Source organism: Rhyacophila brunnea, unplaced genomic scaffold (assembly GCF_057557595.1).
Source record: "Rhyacophila brunnea isolate RB1 unplaced genomic scaffold, BYU_Rbru_1.0 scaffold_13, whole genome shotgun sequence".
Taxonomy (NCBI): domain Eukaryota; kingdom Metazoa; phylum Arthropoda; class Insecta; order Trichoptera; family Rhyacophilidae; genus Rhyacophila; species Rhyacophila brunnea.
In genome coordinates, this window is record NW_028232785.1 from 472,577 (window position 1) to 490,346 (window position 17,770).

Genomic DNA, 17,770 nt, shown 5'->3' on the forward strand with positions numbered 1-17,770 from the left:
CGCACAATATTTTATGAAAATGTTAACATAGTTATCTAATTGCTTGTGTATTTTATAAAAATAAGTGTGTTATGCCGTGTCCACATTGGCAACAAGTTGCTGGCAACAAGTTACTGGCAACCTCATTAAATTTCGATTAAAATAATTTTGGTCAAACAAATTTTGATAATTATCGTGTAATTTAATGAGGTTACCAGTGTGGACAAACTTTTAGATTTTTACGTTAAATGGCAAATCTAGCTCACCGTCAAATTAATATGACCACGAGACGGAGCGATAATTTTGGTGAATTTACGAACCGGAACGGCGCTCCGGTGCGTTCCGGTCCATTTCGAGCCCTGGTTTCAACATATTTTACGATCGGACATCGTAAAAATATATCAAAACCTTCTTCTTTCTTTCGATCATGTCCGATCCTAATAGGATCATATTATGGGCCTCCGCAGAGTAGAGGTTTGTATTAACAGATTTTGTTTTTTTACGAGAAATGGATGTCAGCCACTTGCTCAAACTATTAGGTCCATACCCTGACAGACACAAATTGAAAAATGATATGTGTACTTGCCAGACCCAGGATTCGAGCCTGACCCACGGCGTTGTAGCCCAACGCTTAAGCCGCGCGGCCACCGTGGGTGGACTGGACCAATATTGATAAAACACGCACAGCTAGCAGACTGCATTGGCTTTGAATGGTACATACCACATTAGTAGAATGTCATATCGATATCTTAACAGTTTCTGAAGTTACAAGATAAAAATTCACCAATAGGTATAACGCACGTGTAAAAATTCATCACGAGTCAGCGGCGAAGGGTGGAGGTAGGCTGCGGAGATCCGACATACATAATGTACACTAAGCTTTGTCAATCATATTTCATTGAAATAAGTATACAAAATTGCAGATGGTATTGTAATTAAATCAAAACCACATAATTTTAGATATTTTATCGATAGACAAATATTTTTTATGGTTTGCTTTAGGCAGGCTTTAATTAAACATCCTACCTCTACTAGTATGGTTTGGTCTAGGCAGGGTTTGATATTACTATGAAATCATACATTATTTTAGATATTTTATAGACTGAAGAATGTATGTATTATGGTTAGGTTGAAGCAGGGCTTATTGAATTTTGAAAAAACTAACCAACACCATCAATATTCTTCATTCTTAATAATTTTTACTGAAAAAGTGTGCACTATTATTATCGGAACGCCCATAGCATAAGTACCGATACTATTATGGTTTGGTTTAGGCAGGGTTTAATTGAATTTTAAAAACTAACCATAACCATTTGCAAATTGTTCAATGAAAACAAATATGTATGACTGATAAAGTTTAGTGTGAACTATTTATATTGAATCTTAACAGCCTACCTCCACCCCTCGCCACTGACTCGCGATGAATTCAATAAGTTCAATGAAAACAGACCACTAAGTAAGACTGACAAAAGTGCATTATTTTTATCGGATCTCCACAGCTCACCTCTACTTACTAGGCAGGGTTTAATTGGATTTTAAAAACTAACCATCACCATTAATTACAATTTGTATTCTTACTTCAATGAGAACAAATAAATATGACTGACAAAGTTTAGTGTGCACTATTTATATAGGATCTCAACAGCCTATCACCACCCTTAGCCACTGTCACGAGTGGGTTTTACGTTTTACGAGAATTGGATGTTAGCCGTCTACTCAATGTCTGACTTTTATTACCACGTTTTTCTTAGCTCGTATTCTTGTTTGTCCGGTGGTTGTTTATCCAGTACAAATCTTGCAATCGATTTTTAACTAACTTCCCGACTAGCTAGACATATGAAACTTTTAGAATATATCAGAACACGCCATCTTTAAGTAGAATTAAATTCATTTTCAGTAAATTCTGTTTTCTATGAAAAGTTATTTTGGAAGAAATCCGTAATACAATCCACTATTATTGGTAGCTAAGGTGGTGGTCCTAGCAACTAAATTATTAATATATATGTGCGTTACTATGGGAATCAAAATAACATTTCAGTATTCTATAGGTATTTGTTGCAAAATAGCAAAAAAATGATTTGTTGACAATTGCCTTATTTGTCCTAAATTATTAATACATAGAATTGTCAGGTTTATATGATTCAACAGAAAATTTAAAAACATTGCATATAAAAAGTTCTATTTATCTTGTAATTATGTATATCTTATAAATCCGTATTGTAGTTTCGGCTAAATTTTCTTCGTACAAGTGCTTTCGTGAAAATTACATTATTATGACCATCAGAGACAATACAAGAAGAATAATGGAAGTCAGGTAGCCAAAAACATTTTGACATAATAGGCATTTAATAAAATCTACCCACAATTTGTTTTTTTCCCTTTCTCATGTACCTATTGTCCCAAAGGCTATAACAATTAACATAACATAACAGGTAGGAGCAACAAAAAAAAATCTTGTACCAATTGAAATACCTACAGGATGGACAAAACACATTTGTAAACTAAATATAATAAGTTAAAAGAAACTTTATCATGTGAATATTATGTAACCTTGGTATAGTGACAGTGGCGAGGTGTGGAGGTAGGCTGTTAAGATCCGCCATAAATAGTGCACATTAAACTTTGTTAGTCATACGTACCTATCTGTTTTTTATTGAACTAAGACTACAATTTACAGATAGTGTTGATTAGTTTTTAAAAAACAATTAAGCCCTGGTAAAAACTAACCAACACTATCTGTAAATTGTAGTCTTAGTTCAATAAAAACAAATACTTATGACTAATAAAGTTTAACGTGCACTATTTATGGCGGATTTTAACAGCCAACTCCACCCTTCGCCACTGCGATATATAAATTATAAGCACCGTGTGCTGATTTCTAAACCCTTCCCAAGGCGTACAGATATCCACGACAAGTGAACCGAAGGGTAGCAACAGGCTGTCCGAAAAGAAAAAAAACACAGGTATGATTAATTGCCGTGTGCCGGAGTGACAAATGAAGTGTCGATGTTTTTGCGGCGAGCGGTGTTGGGACAATGGCGCAAAACACAATAATTAATAATGGATGGACACACAGACGGACACTAAACTTGTAACTTGTAACTTGGTAAAGTATCATTTGTGGAGCCGACAATCGATGGTGGAATGTGAAGCATGAAGACGAAGACAGACGGTTTCGATAGGTACGATTCGACTGCACGCGATTACAGATCGAGCGACGTAGACGCGATCCGAAGATGATCGGGTTTAAAGTGTAGTGTGTACTATTTATCAGTGGCGAGGGGTGGAGGTAGGCTGTTATAATTCGACATAAATAGTGTACTCTGAACTTTATTAGTCATACGTATTTGTTTTTATTGAAATAAGACTACACTTTACAGATGGTGTTGGTTAGTTTTTACAACGATTTCATTATCTCGTATTCTTGTTTGTCCGGTGATTGTTTGTCCAGTACAAATCTTGCAATCGATTTTTAACTAACTTCCCGACTAGCTAGACATTTGAAACTTTTAGAATATATCAGAACACGATGCCAATGCATTATTTTAACACTTTTAGCCATCTTTAAGCTCAATTGAATTCATTTTCAGTGTTAATTCTGTTTTGTACGGAAAGTTATTTCAGAAAAATCCGTAAAAAGTAAAAGAATATTATTGGTTGCTAAGTGGGTGGTCCTAGCAACTAAATTATTATCTAATATATACATGCGTTACTATGGAAATCAAAATTAAATGTCAAAATGACATTTCAGTATTCTATATTTGTTTGTTTGTTTTTTATTTACTTCATATCAAGTACAAGTTTGAGCATATTGAGCATAACAATTCAACAGAAAATTTAAAAACGTTGTAAGTATATAAAAAGTTCTTTTTACCTTGTAATTATTAAAGATCAAATAAACCCTGCGAAAACTAAGCCATAATAGATAATAGTCAAAAAATACTCGTATATCTATAAAATACCTAAAATTATGCAATTCAATGATACAACTTTGGATATTTTATAGACAGAATAATATTTTGTATCTATTATAGTTTGGTATATGACTTAATGAATTAAAAAAAAATGAACCAACAATATGTGTAATATGTATTCTCCAATGAAAATAAATAAGTATGAATGAAAAGTGTGCAAAATTTTGTCGTATCGCCCAAAATATACCAAAACTTTTATGGTTTGGTTAGGCAGGGTTTAATTGATTTTTAAAAACTAACAAACACCATCTGTAAATTGTAGTCTTAGTTCAATAAAAACAAATACATATGACTACCATAATAGCCAGACGAATATTTTTCACTATTATCTATTAATTATTCCATGGTTTACGCAGTGTTAATTAATTTTAAAAACTATCCAACACTATTACTTACTGCAATTTGTATTCTTAGTCCAATGAAACCTGAAAACTGACAAAGTTTCATCATCATCATCAGCCTAAATCTATCCACTGCTGCTGGATGAAGGCATCTTCAAGCTGCTTCCACTTCTCTCGGTCATGTGAAATGCGTTGCCAAGTACCTACTTCCGGAGAACTTTATCATTTCATCGATCCAGCGGCCTCTAGGTCTACCTTGCGGACGTTTTGTACTTCTTGGATACCACTGGATGACTAGATTTGTCCAACGATTGTCTCTTCTTCTAGCTATGTGTCCATCTTCATTTAAGGCTTTTAATAAACTCTATTACATCGCAAACCCTTGTCTGCTTCCTTATCCACTCATTCCTCTTTTTAGCCTTACGCGTTATGCCCAGCATGCACCTCTCCATACCTCGTTAAACAAAGTTTGGTGTGCATTATTTATGTCGGATCGTAATAGCCTACCTTCACCCCTCGCCACTGACAACTAGTGGGATTCGAGCCCATAATCTGACTGTAGCTTTGTCTATTATCTAATGTGGATATTATGTAGGTATTAAATGTCGCCGACCTTTTGAGCGTTTCATGGAAAATCATCAATCAATGTTGCACAATTAATCAAACTCTAAAGCCACACGATGTCACAACAAGGTATGCTTGCATCAATATCATGCAGTAGGTGTATATCTACCTACTAACTAAATGGACCCAAAAATATCTGAAACCTATTAGAAATAATTTTAATACAACTAATCGTCATACGCGCATACAAGGGGAAGGTTTTCGAGTACGGAACCCCCATCTTGAAGCGGGCCCCCTACCCATCGCTAGGGTTAAAGGCAGTGGGATTTTTCACATAATCGTTTTCTAAATGTTGTTTCAGGAAAAATTAGGGGCATTCGGTGTATTTTTAGTGTGAATTGTTATGGAGTTGTCGAATATCGACATAAAGTAATTAAAAATTGCATCACACAACTCGACATTTTAAAATTTTAAAACTATATAATTAAAATAGCACCGCAAGCGACTCTTCCCCCATTAGTGCAAATTTGTGATGTGTGCTTATCTCACATATCAGGTCGACACGCCACGCCAGGCCCCCAGGCTAGAGCCTTGTCACACCCCCTCTTGTGACGAAAAAATACAAAATATTATAATATTACTTCTTGTTCGCAATGATCTCGTAATCGGTGATGCTTTTTGACCCGAATGATCCTGTTGGCATTCTACAATACGCAAGAAATGTGAAACTTGTATTCTTTAAGTAAAATAGCGCCGCAGGCGACTTTTTTTACTACTAGAGCTAATTTGTGGTGTGTTTATGTCACTGAAGTGATCGACCCACCACGCCAGGCCGCTAGGCCGGAGCCCCCGTTGTGGGGGCCATGATTGTGACCCAGTAGCGAAGGGTGGAGGTAGGCTGTTAAGATCCGCCATAAATAGTGCACATTAAACTTTGCTAGTCATACGTATTTGGGTACTAGTACCCGTATTTGTTTTTATTTAACAAAGATTGCAATTTACAGGTGGTGTTGTATATTTTCGGCGATACAACACAATTTTGCACACTTTTTCATTCATACTTATTTGTTTCCGTTGGATTAAGAATAAACATATTGTTACCTATATCTACCTCACACTCATACCTCACACAGCGAGGCATGGAGAGGTGTATGTTGGGCATCACGCGAAAGGACCGTAAGAGAAACGAATGGGTTAGGAAGCAGACAGGAGTACGCGATGTAATAGACGTTGCCAAACAGCTGAAATGGAGATGGGCGGGGCACATTGCTCGCCGAAAAAACGGCCGCTGGACAAATGCCGTCATCCAGTGGTACCCAAGGGGCACGAAACGGCCACAGGGTCGCCCTAAAAGCCGCTGGATTGACGAAATGGTAAAGTTCAGCGGAAATACGTGGCAGCGAACGACACAGGACCGAGAGAGTTGGAAGAAGCTTGGGGAGGCCTTCATCTAGCAGTGGATTGACCCAGGCTGATGATACATATTGTTGGTTCAATTTTTTTAAAATTCATTAAGCCATTCCTAAATCAAACTATACCTAATAGATAAAAAATATTGTTCTATCTATAAAATATCCAAAGTTTTAGGCATTTTATAGATAGGCAAGTATTTTTTGACTATCGTCTATTATGGCTTAATTGAATTTTAAAAACGAACCAACACCATCTGTAAATTGTAGTCTTATTCCAATGAAAACAAATACGTATGACTGACATCGTTTAACGTGCACTATTTATAGTGGATTTTAACAGGCTAACGAGACCGAGAGTCTAACAGGAGCCCCCGGTATGAGAAGCAAATGCTTTACGCATTACACCACAAGGATTGCAATAGCAGATGCTGGAGTGGGGGCTGGGAACATGCAAGAAGACAAGTAAGCGACATGACTTCTTCGAGGCGACGCTCTTGGGCAAACCGTGTCCGGAAACTTGTACGTATGCAGTTCGCCGTATTAGACTTCACAACCTCTTAAGGTCGTATAGTACTTATTGACATAAAATTCGTGTCTAAATAAAACACGGTTCTTGTCGGTTTACACTTCACATGAAGCCAGCAGCAAACAAATTTTTAAAATAGCTAATACTATGATTATTTGTTAGGTTAGGTTAGGTTAGGTTTTCATTCTTGAATTCATGAATTTTGCCAAAATCAGCTAAGAAAATTAAATTAATGTTCATTTTGAATCTAATACGATTGGAGACCGTATAGTATACGGTCATCTCTTTCCGATAGAAAGCTCACAATGAACTGTGGCACGGTGAAATGTTTTACGTACAATTTGCATGTAACCTGGGTAAACATTGTACGTACGACCCCTCTGAATATAGCTGTTATTTGAGACACTCGGCTACCGTTCTACCCTAAACAATGTCAACCACCTTTTTTACACATTATTTATCTTATTTTACCCCTGTTCAAGAGGGCAGTCAAGTGGGCACCCACCTATCAACACAGTCACTAAGTACTTGGGTCAGTTATGCCTTGACAAAAAAAAAAAATGAAAGTAGGTACATATTTACATTATACACTAAGTGTTTACTGAACTAAATCACTAAGCTTATGTTGCCATAGTCTGCGCGGAGTTATTCCTGGAATTTCGACAGGTTTTCCACATTCCAGCTCGAAATATGATACACTTATCAGGTAATTCAATTCCTGACATAAAACATAATATGAAAATGGGTTACATGTAAATTGTACGTAAAAAAATTCACCGTGGCACAGTTCGCCGTGAGGTTTCTTATCAGAAAGAGATGACTGTATACTATACGGTCTCTAATTTTATTAGATTCAATATGAACATTAATTTAATTTTCATAGCTGATTTTGGCATAACTCATGAATTCAAGAATGAAAACTTAACCTAACTTAACAAATATTGGCTATTTGCAAAATTTGTTTGCCGCTGGCTTCTTGTACCGTGTTTTAGTTAAACATGAATTTTATGTAGTACTATAATACGACCCAAAGAGGTTGGACGGTCTTTAATATACGACCATATTCGGTTAGAATTTAAATTCATAAACTCAAGTCGATAAACACAATGCTTACGGGCACTTTTAATTAATTTTGTAATTAACGTGTTAATTTGCATTTGAAAAGTAATTAGCAAAAACACAATTTTGTGCGGCCCGTAAACATTGGGTTAATGATTTTATAGAAATACTTATATAAATTTTGGAAATTGTTGAAAAATATCCCCACGAAGCAAACGTGAACTCGTCGTATAACTTGTTTAGTATTGCATCACTCACGGCCTGCCGCGGGAGTGAAATAGTGAAGAGAGAGAGAGAAAGATAGTAGAGAAGAGTGTAACACAATTTCAGAAGAGTTTCATGTAAGAACTACTAGTTAACACAGCCGTAATTAAGTAGAATGCCCGTAGATTAATTGGAAAAGTACATTGATGCGAATCCAGCGGTTACAGATTCAAGTAATTTTTTTTTAGTGGGTACCTATATGTATGAGATTTTTTCAAATTATGTAGGTACATAAATGTTCAATGAGCACCAAAAGGAAGACTAAAACATATAATTTTCAACATCGCAGTGTCCTCAGCCAAGTTCGGCCAAATATGGTGGCTGTCAATCCTTATTTCCCCACCTACCTACCGCATATCCTTATTTATTATTGTCACAAGACCAGGCAACCATCGATTACGGGTCATGAGACGACCGTGATTGCGAATAACATTGAGTTAGCTCAAGAACGTGGTCGTGTGCGGGCCTGTTATAGCTAAGCCGTCGTTAACTACCGAGTGACTCAAAACGCATATGTTGGATCTTCGTTGCGCTAAATCTGATATGGTTTGAGCGAACGTCGCGTCTATCATCCATCCTGAACTTACCATCATCATTCACAACCTCATTTATCATCCATTAAAAGTGTACAGTTCGTTTACAAGTGCGTGAGTGCGTGAATCCGAACCAGCCCTAGCGCGCGCCAGCCCTCTCAACATTAAGGTCAGTGTCTGGCATCCTGTGTAAACTCCCCGCCTTTCCTAAATCTGTAATCCACCTTAAAATTACAGTCCACTGCTAAAAGCGCCACAACCTACGTTTGTTCAAGTTGAAGAATGACAGTGGTCGAGCTTGGATATTGTATAGTGGGTAGGTACCTAAGTAATTCGTAGCCTAGGTACTTGAAGTGCTTACACCAAAATCTTTATCAATGGGGGTTAAAAAAATGCTCCTACCTGGTGATGGTAAGCAGCCGCAAAGTGATGCTGGGCGTGGGCAGCATGGTGGTGCGCCGCCACGGCCTGCTGCGCGCTGTGATGATGCAGGTGATGCACTCCGGCGTGGTGGTGATGATGGTGATGGTGCGGCCCGCCGGGGCTCCCGACGGCGCCGATGTGGTGGTGGGCGTGCCCCAGCGGAGGGTACCTCGGAGCGAGCATCGTCGAATTGTCGCTGCTGCAGCTGTCACTCGTGTCGTTCAGGCTCAGCAGGCGAAGGTCCGGCTCGTTGGACGTCTTCTGCGCGGTGAGGGACGACGCGGGGTCGCTGTGGTTCGACGCTGTCTCGAGGAGTGGATCTTTCAGATCGGCCTGCGAATACAACATTGGATTAATTGACTGAGATGAAATTTACTTGTCCATTTCCATTTCGTAAATATAGTTGCGACCCTAGAGAAAAAGGTCGGTGTAGCAGTGGCGAAGGGTGACTTTTGGAAAGGGGTAGACTGTGAGGGTATATTTACGGGAAATAAGCAGATAATACGATATTACTACTGATGAATTAGGTATACACTAATGAGAACGATATACTGATTCAATGAATTTTTAAAAGATGAGTTCATCAAAAGTCATCACGTGTACAGTTGGGTTTCGGGAATTCTCGAGAAATTTTCGAGATTTTCAATCCCAAATCTCGAGAATTAAAATTTTTAACATTTCGGGAAATCCCGGATCTCGAGAATCTTTTCCTCGGGATTCGGGATTTCTTTATTATCAAATATTAATTGAAAAAACGATTTTCTATATGAAAAAAGTGGACAGAAAACACAAAACGTTCAAAGACTGATATCGGGCATTTAACACAACGTCGATTCAAAATGAGAGCAATTTTTGCGACATCAGGGAATTTTGTGTTTCAAAAGCATACGCGATTTTCCCGTGTTTTTTGAAATTCCATTTTAATTAGTAAAGTTTTGAATTATTTTTGTTTTCCTACTTCTATTTTGTTTGTTTTCTTACATAAATAAAAAAACACATTTTTTTTGGAATTTGTCTGTCTTTACACTGATTTTAGGATTTTTTTCAGGTTTTTTCCAGGTTTCTTAAAGAATTCTTTTCTGGAAATTCCGAATCTCGAGAATTCAAAATTTCATCATTTTGGGAAATCCCGAATCTTGAGATTGAGATTTTTTCGGGAAATACCCAACTCTAATCCACGTGTGCATGCGAATCGCTAACCTAGAGAAATCCAACAACTACGAGCAACGTAACATGGAAAGGTGCGTATTGAGTATAACGCGCGAATATCATAAAATAAACCAATGTATATGAAAGCATTGGGCCAGATATGACACTCGGTGATTGAAAAACCATTTGATAAATACAAATAATGATATAGTGGTACTCAAAGGGCACCAAACGAACATTATTTGGTTACGTATTTTTGTGGTATTGATTTGTATGTCAATGATAACTATCTTAGAAATCGGGAGCACCAATTGTATGTTCTCCCATGGTGCAAAACAAACTTGCCATTGGTAGTGCCAATCTGGAGGACAATAACAAATCGCTTCGAAGGTTGATTTATTCCACCCACGTGAGAATGAGTAGGTGTAGGTGAGCATTGTTTTACAAATTCTTAAAATAGGGTCTACTTGGCTCATTCGGTGTAGGTACTTCCATGTACTTATTTACTTTATAATTTTCGTATTTACTGTTTTACCACAATTTCTTTGTTTTTAAATTTATTTATTTATTTAAGAATACAAAAGTGGATGACACAAATGAGATTTACATTATAACAAATATTACCCTCACAAGAGAGAAGAAGAGAATATAGAATATAATAATAATAAAAGAAAAAAAACATAAAAAGAAAATAAAACTTTGAAAACAAAAAACATACAATTTTATACAGTTAAATAAAGTTTCAAAAACAAAATGCAAAGTAGGTATATCATTGAAAATGTCTATGTCTTCGAGCTTCGAGCTAAGCGCATTTACTAATCTTGCACACCTCGTTAATGGTGCCTGATAGGCTTGACACGAGGAAATGGTTCCAATCCAGAATAAATCATGGCTGCGACCACGTAGGTAATTGACAGGTGCATGTAAATTCAAAAAAATATTTTATTTATTTAATTTGTTAAGTTCACTATAATATTATGTACCTGCGTAAATAAATAATTTTTAATTTGAAATAGGCGTAGAAAACCCCCTAGATATTATTAATTTCGGCGGATTACTGAATTACGATATGGGTGGACTGAATTAGGGTAAACCTTCATCTAGCAGTGGATCGACCAGACCTTGGCCACCATGATAATCACGTCATTTCTACAAACATATCATCACATGTTCCGCAGTTGCTTTGCATTTTGAAGAATCATCAGTGTCTCCTAAGTTTTAAATTAAAAAAAATATATTATGAAAAGTGATGGAGATCTGGTTACCTGTAAGCCGGCCGCCTCGGCATCCTCGAGTCCTACCAGCTGAAGAGCTTCCTCCAGCAGGTCAAAGCGCTCGCTTCCAGAAAGGACGTATTCACCTGGAAGAAGAAGAGACAAGAAGCGATTAGATATTGAAGGATGCGTGGTAGTTATTGTTTGACATATTATGAGAGAGGAGCATGTTCACAGAGATTTGGAAAAATCTCCCACAGTCAATGGCAAGGCATCCAGGGTATGGAAGCAGTAGAGGTAGGTACAGACAGTCTTGACTTCGACTATACAAAATCGATTTCAAATCGTTTACACTGCAGGGGTTCCCAACCTTGCTATAAAACTTATAGCATGGATGCAGTGTATTTAATTTCAAGACAGATTACCTACATATGCATGTTCAATAAAGGATGTTACATTATCGAATCTTGTGAATTATCCGTTGAATTAAACAATCAAAAATAAAATATTTAGAATTAGGTTAATACTAAAAAAATGTTAATTAGCATGAAAGAAAATTTCACCGCAGGCGAGTTTTTTTAAAACTTTATTTGTAGGTATAAGAATATAACAAATGTGTTATATAAGTGTATGCCAATATTAGTTTTCATCAGAATTTAAATGATCATAGATATTATGGAATTAAATTCATGTCCACCCCCTACTTCATTTATCGTTTGTCAATGTATGGCTACGGCCGTATGTTGTAGCTTAACCACTGGGAAATGCCAATAGAAATAGCGTATTTCAAAAAATACTACCTTATTCTTAAGTCAATAATTATTATAAAACAATCATTATTCGTAGGATGTTTATCACATTTGAATGGTCAAAGACATAGCTTATAATCAGTATCTTTATAATTAATCTTCAAATGTGTTAATTGTGGCAATTTTTTGAATAATAAAATGCCTAATTCTTGTCAAATTTGGGATCACAGAGATAATAAAATATAATTTTTTATCGTAAATATTTCACTATATATCTAATGTTAACATTAATTTGACTAATGGTTTTATAAATGCGTTTAAAAATTAATAAATCTAAAAAATGTTAGCACCACTGCACATGGATGTACTGAAATATGACTATATTTTAAAACATTAGATCGAGAGGCTTAAAAGAATACTATTTTATGTAATAAAAATACTTTATGCAGTCATCAAACGTTTAAAATAAATATAAAGGATAATAAGGCATCCAAAATAGACTATATAGATTATTAGATTAAATAGATATAAATAGATTATCTACAACGTTTAAGGAATGTCCAGGATTATGCTCTGAAAATACTAAAAAAATCTCCATTTTGACCTACGTGGCGCACGTGGGTCGTTAATTCAATTTTCATAGCTGATTTTGGCAAAATTTATGAATTCAAGAATGAAAACCTAACCTAACAAATAATCCAGTATATCGGCTATTTTCAAATGGTTCCATGACAAAACAGAACAGTGACAAAACAGAACAACGATAAATATAACTATGACCTTTCAGGAAAAATATAAATTTAATATTGAAATTGTCCTATCTCTATTATGTTGATAGATTTTTAATAGCACAGATTTTCAATACGCCATAATAAATCAAATTATATACCTAATTTCTGCATTCCTAATCGCTAGAAAGCCTTAAATAAACGGGACTTTGCCGGCAAGCTTGGGATATCTCATCTTAATCAATATAATAAATGTTCAAAATGATTGGGTGCCTAGGTACAACGCAATAATGACCTAACCCAACCTAACCTAAATAGATTCCACAAAAAATGATGTTTCATTTTTCCCCTGGCTGTTCTGTTTTGTCACTGTTATCTTTTGTCCAGTTACCGGCATAATACACAGTTTGGGAAGCCTGACTTTAAAGAATATGGGTGTTGCGATTTTAGCAAATTTCCAACAATTCTTCTATAGAAATATCATGACTAGGTACCCACCTAAATACAAAATATCACGATTTTGTCAGCATGACTTCGATAAAAAGGACCCCCTGCCTTCGAGACAAGGCATTACAATGATATCTATTAATGAAAATCTATTAAAGTTTATTTATTAAATGCTCAATTCGCAATTAACTGAACATTGAAATGGTGTATGTACCTACGTCTACAGGTATTAGGTACGTGGATACTTGTAATAACTTTTCAGCCTCACAAAGTTACAAGCAGTGGCGAAGGGTGACTTTTGGAAAGAGGTAGGCTGTGGAGATCAGAGAAAAAGCACACTAGTCAGGTATACTTACGGGAAATAAGAAGATAATACGATATTATTACTGATGAATTCTTTTCGTTTGACCATGTCCGATCCTAATAAGATCATATGGTAATAGATTCTCGGGTTTCCACCGCGAGTACGTCTTCCTTCTTTCCTCGACGTTTCGGGCTCGTTGCAGAGGCCATTATCAAGAGATATTAAGATAGAGAGAGATATCAGATTATCAAGAAATATCATATCTCTTGATAATGGCCTCAGCAACGAGCCCGAAAAGTCGAGGAAAGAAGTACACGCGGCGGAAACCCAAGAATATTTATTACGTTAAAAAAAAACAACCGTGAAAGTCTCAAACACTAGGTATATAAGACCATATGGGCCTGCACGGAGTGGAGGTTTGTATTAACAGATTTTTTTTTTTAAAGAAATTGTCATCTTCCTCCATTTAAGAAAGTGGAAAGATGCTGTCACTTTTATTTTTGTATGGTTTTTCGTCTGGATTCAGGACTTGGAGATAGGCAAATAACACACCGGAATTGTGGTGGAAACGGCGAGGTTTATTTACGTTAATATCTACTAATGGTTACATTTTTTTATAATTTATTTTATGCGTAGCGCGAGTTAACAATGTTTACTGTCTGACCGTCAGCCGCGTATTGTCCGCCATTTTTTGTTTCGCTTTCAACGGAAAGCGCTGTCAAAAAGCGGCGACAATGGCGACGTTGCAGATATTTTTAAGCGGCCACAATTTACAGCATTGACGGCTTTACTGTTATTTATTTTCGTGATCAACCCTTACTATTTGTCGGTTTGGTACCGATTAGGGAGCTTCCCCAAATTCACAGACACATCCCCAAATGGGGACCATTTGGGAATGTAACAAAATGGATGTTAGCCACTAACTTGCTCAACTTAGTAGATCCATACTCTGACTCCAAACACGAATTTAAAAACAATACCTATGTGTATTTTCCAGACGCAGGATTCGAACCTAGGACCCACGACATAATAAGCCGCTCGGCATGAATAGGTAAACAATAATGATAATGACACGAAATTTTAATGGCTCACTGACGATATAAAATTGAGCGATGAGTATTTTCCTAAACATTTAGACACATCAAAAATATAAAATTCGCCAACATTTACTGTATTGGTCTATCGGAATTCTATTTATTATCTGTTCTATCATATTTACCTAAATAATTAGTATCTAATTTTCCGTTTCTGGTGAGGCGGAGAGTTCGGAGCCTAAAACCTATAAAACCCCCCTTGTGTGCGCACCTGCATACAGGTAATATATATCTACGTGAAAATCAAGCTACATTGCATCATACCTAGTAGGTAAGTACCCATTTATATAAATAAGTCATACCTACTACACTACCAATTAAATCTAGTTTTCTTGCCAATAAGTAAAACAGCCAATAGCTTGTTTTAAAAATACGCTGGCAGCAAAAAAAAATATTGAACATTCAAATGCATTGTATTTGTGTTCCTAAAATAAAAGTAATAGCTAATAATGAAACTAGACTATTTTGATATTCGAAGGTCAATTGAATAAGCCATGGCAGGCATGTCCAACTTCAAGTAAGTACCTACCTAGGCTGTGATCTACACATTACACTCTACCATTGACATTTTTCAACTTGAACAAACGTGTATATTTGCATGAGGACACTGGGGCGTACCTAATAGATTATATTTGAGGTAGATGACGAAATCGATTCGGCAGAAGATTTTAAAGGGGACCTCAACGGTTCAAACCGGTCATAAATTCCGCTTATAGTGGAGCGCTTCAAAATCTGTTAGTGCTTCGGGCGTCCGGGTCCCTAAGCTTGCCACTGCCTATGAGAAATACGTGTGTCACACGTGTGGAAGGAGAAATGATAAAAATCATCCGGAGGCTATGGGTTCAATCCGGTGAGGTCACAATATATTTATGTAGGGCGGTTCTATTGGTGCAGTGCGTAAGGCGCTGGCCTGCCACCCTGTGCTCGATTCCCGGTGAGGACACAATATGTATGTGTTTTTCTCAAAGCCTGGGTGTTTGTGATTGTTCAAAATTACTTACAACCACCTTGTACGAAAAAGCAAGGACATGGATATTAATAATTTAAAAAAAAATATATATTTATGTGATTGTTTCACTTCAATTACTAAATAATACGCTATTGCCATTGGGCCTCTTTGCCTACTCTAGTGTTATAAAAATATAAGTACCTACCTACATGTTTTTTTATAAACTACATACCTACAAAGCCGATACGTTTCAATGCGGCAATTTACAAACTTTTTTCTATGGGTAGGTGTACCTACTAATTCAATTTACACTAAAAACGTTCCAGAAATGCACATCGATTGCTATGAGTAATACCAAAATCTACTTCATGACTTCTTCTATGTAGGGGAGACCGGGGACAATAGAAACAAGGGACGATAGAAACAGCGGCTATAGCAGCGGATTCACATGTCCGAATCACGTGAGAGTTTGCCAAACTAAGTGTCATTGGGAGCTTCTGCCGCTCAGCAGTCGTCCGTCGAACGCAGTCCAGAGGGGACCTGTATACCTCGCATAAACGTTATTCCCACCATTAAAGTAGTATTTTGCGTTTATCGAAAAAGTGTGACTGAAGATACAAAAACGATAATCGGATGATTTCAATTATATTAACATGTTTATTTGTCTATTAACTTTAGATGGAATAGCTTACATTATTGCAATTGATCGTTGTTTATAAAATAATTAATGGTTTTAAAAAAATAATGGTGCGGGGCCAATAGAAACAATCTAAGGTGGGGACGTTAGAAACATATTTCTACTGTTAGTCCAGTGCATCGATTGTCATGGTTGGTCACACGAGGCATGCACTCAACAAAAATGTACCTATACATGCCACAATTGCTTAGCAGAATCAATTTTTACTACTATTTATATTTTACTATTACTTACCTACTTACTTTAGTAATACTTATTGTGTTGTTACAATATTTTTTTAATTTTTTCAATGTTTACTTTAACTTACAATACAATGTAATTAAATAAATCTGTTTTCTTATTATTAGCACTAAAGACGCCATAGAATCTAAGTACTGTTTCCAATCTTCACTGTTTTTGTAATATCTATTTGATGCATAGTTGTAGACCATATATAAAAAAGATATGACATCAATATCTTACTTAAAATTATTGAAGTTTGAAATATGTTAGGAGAAAAAAATTCTATAACCCAAAGTGTTTCAATTGTCCCCGGTCTCCCCTACCTAAGTACCTACAAATCCAAACAATGTAGTCTCAATGTACCTATAAAAGTCCACAGTTCCTACCTTATTACCCCTTAGGCTTATATCGTATCCTGTACATATTCCCAAAAACGCGGGTTCAAATCCCGCGAGGCTAAGATATGCACGCCGACAAACGGGTCACCTAAATACCTGTCCATCTACCTGTAGCAATGATAAAATAATAATTAATGACACATTCGATGCATTGACAAATGGTCCGTGAGACGAAAAATAATATTGAATGTTTTTTTTTTTAATTATTGTTTTCGAAGTCCTTTTTTTCGGTGCACGGTCAAAGGATATTGTGTTTATAATATTATTTTCGGATGTCATTAATCAAATATTATTAAAGCAGCCGTTCTAATTTGTGTGGCGGACAGTACCTCAAACACGTTGAGGACAAGTTGAGGACAAAAGTAGTTACCTACAGAACATATCGTTATCCAAGGAAAGATCAACGGTAAACGTAGCACAAGACGACGAGGTATTTCCATGAGGAACCTCAGTGATTGGTGCACCATCCTGTTCCGCGTATCAGATATACTGATAGAGCAAACATCGTCTTGATGGGGATGGGACGATAAGAAGAAGATTATAATTAATACCAGTGGCTAAGGGTGGAGGTAGGCTGTGGAGATCTGACATAAACACTGCATAACTACTAAGCTTTTGTCATTCATGCTAAATTATTTATTTTCAATAAAATAAGAATACAAATTGGATTTTAAATAGTTAATTAGTTTTTTTTATAAATTAAATTACAGCGTGCCTAGACCAAACCATAATAGTCACTGACGA

At 36.3% G+C, this 17,770-nt stretch overlaps 1 protein-coding gene across 4 annotated transcripts in view; it reads right to left on the reverse strand.

Annotated features, from left to right (window-relative positions):
* Positions 1-17,770, reverse strand: part of cnc (NFE2 like bZIP transcription factor cap-n-collar) — a 222,372-nt gene that overhangs the window by 53,654 nt on the left and 150,948 nt on the right. For all 4 annotated transcript variants that reach the window (XM_085941546.1, XM_085941547.1, XM_085941544.1 and 1 more), the window contains 2 exons: positions 11,490-11,584; positions 9,055-9,408 (listed from right to left, as the gene is read on the reverse strand). In XM_085941546.1, coding sequence (XP_085797672.1) covers positions 9,055-9,408; positions 11,490-11,584 — 449 coding nt within the window. The remainder of the gene's footprint in view (positions 1-9,054; positions 9,409-11,489; positions 11,585-17,770) is intronic.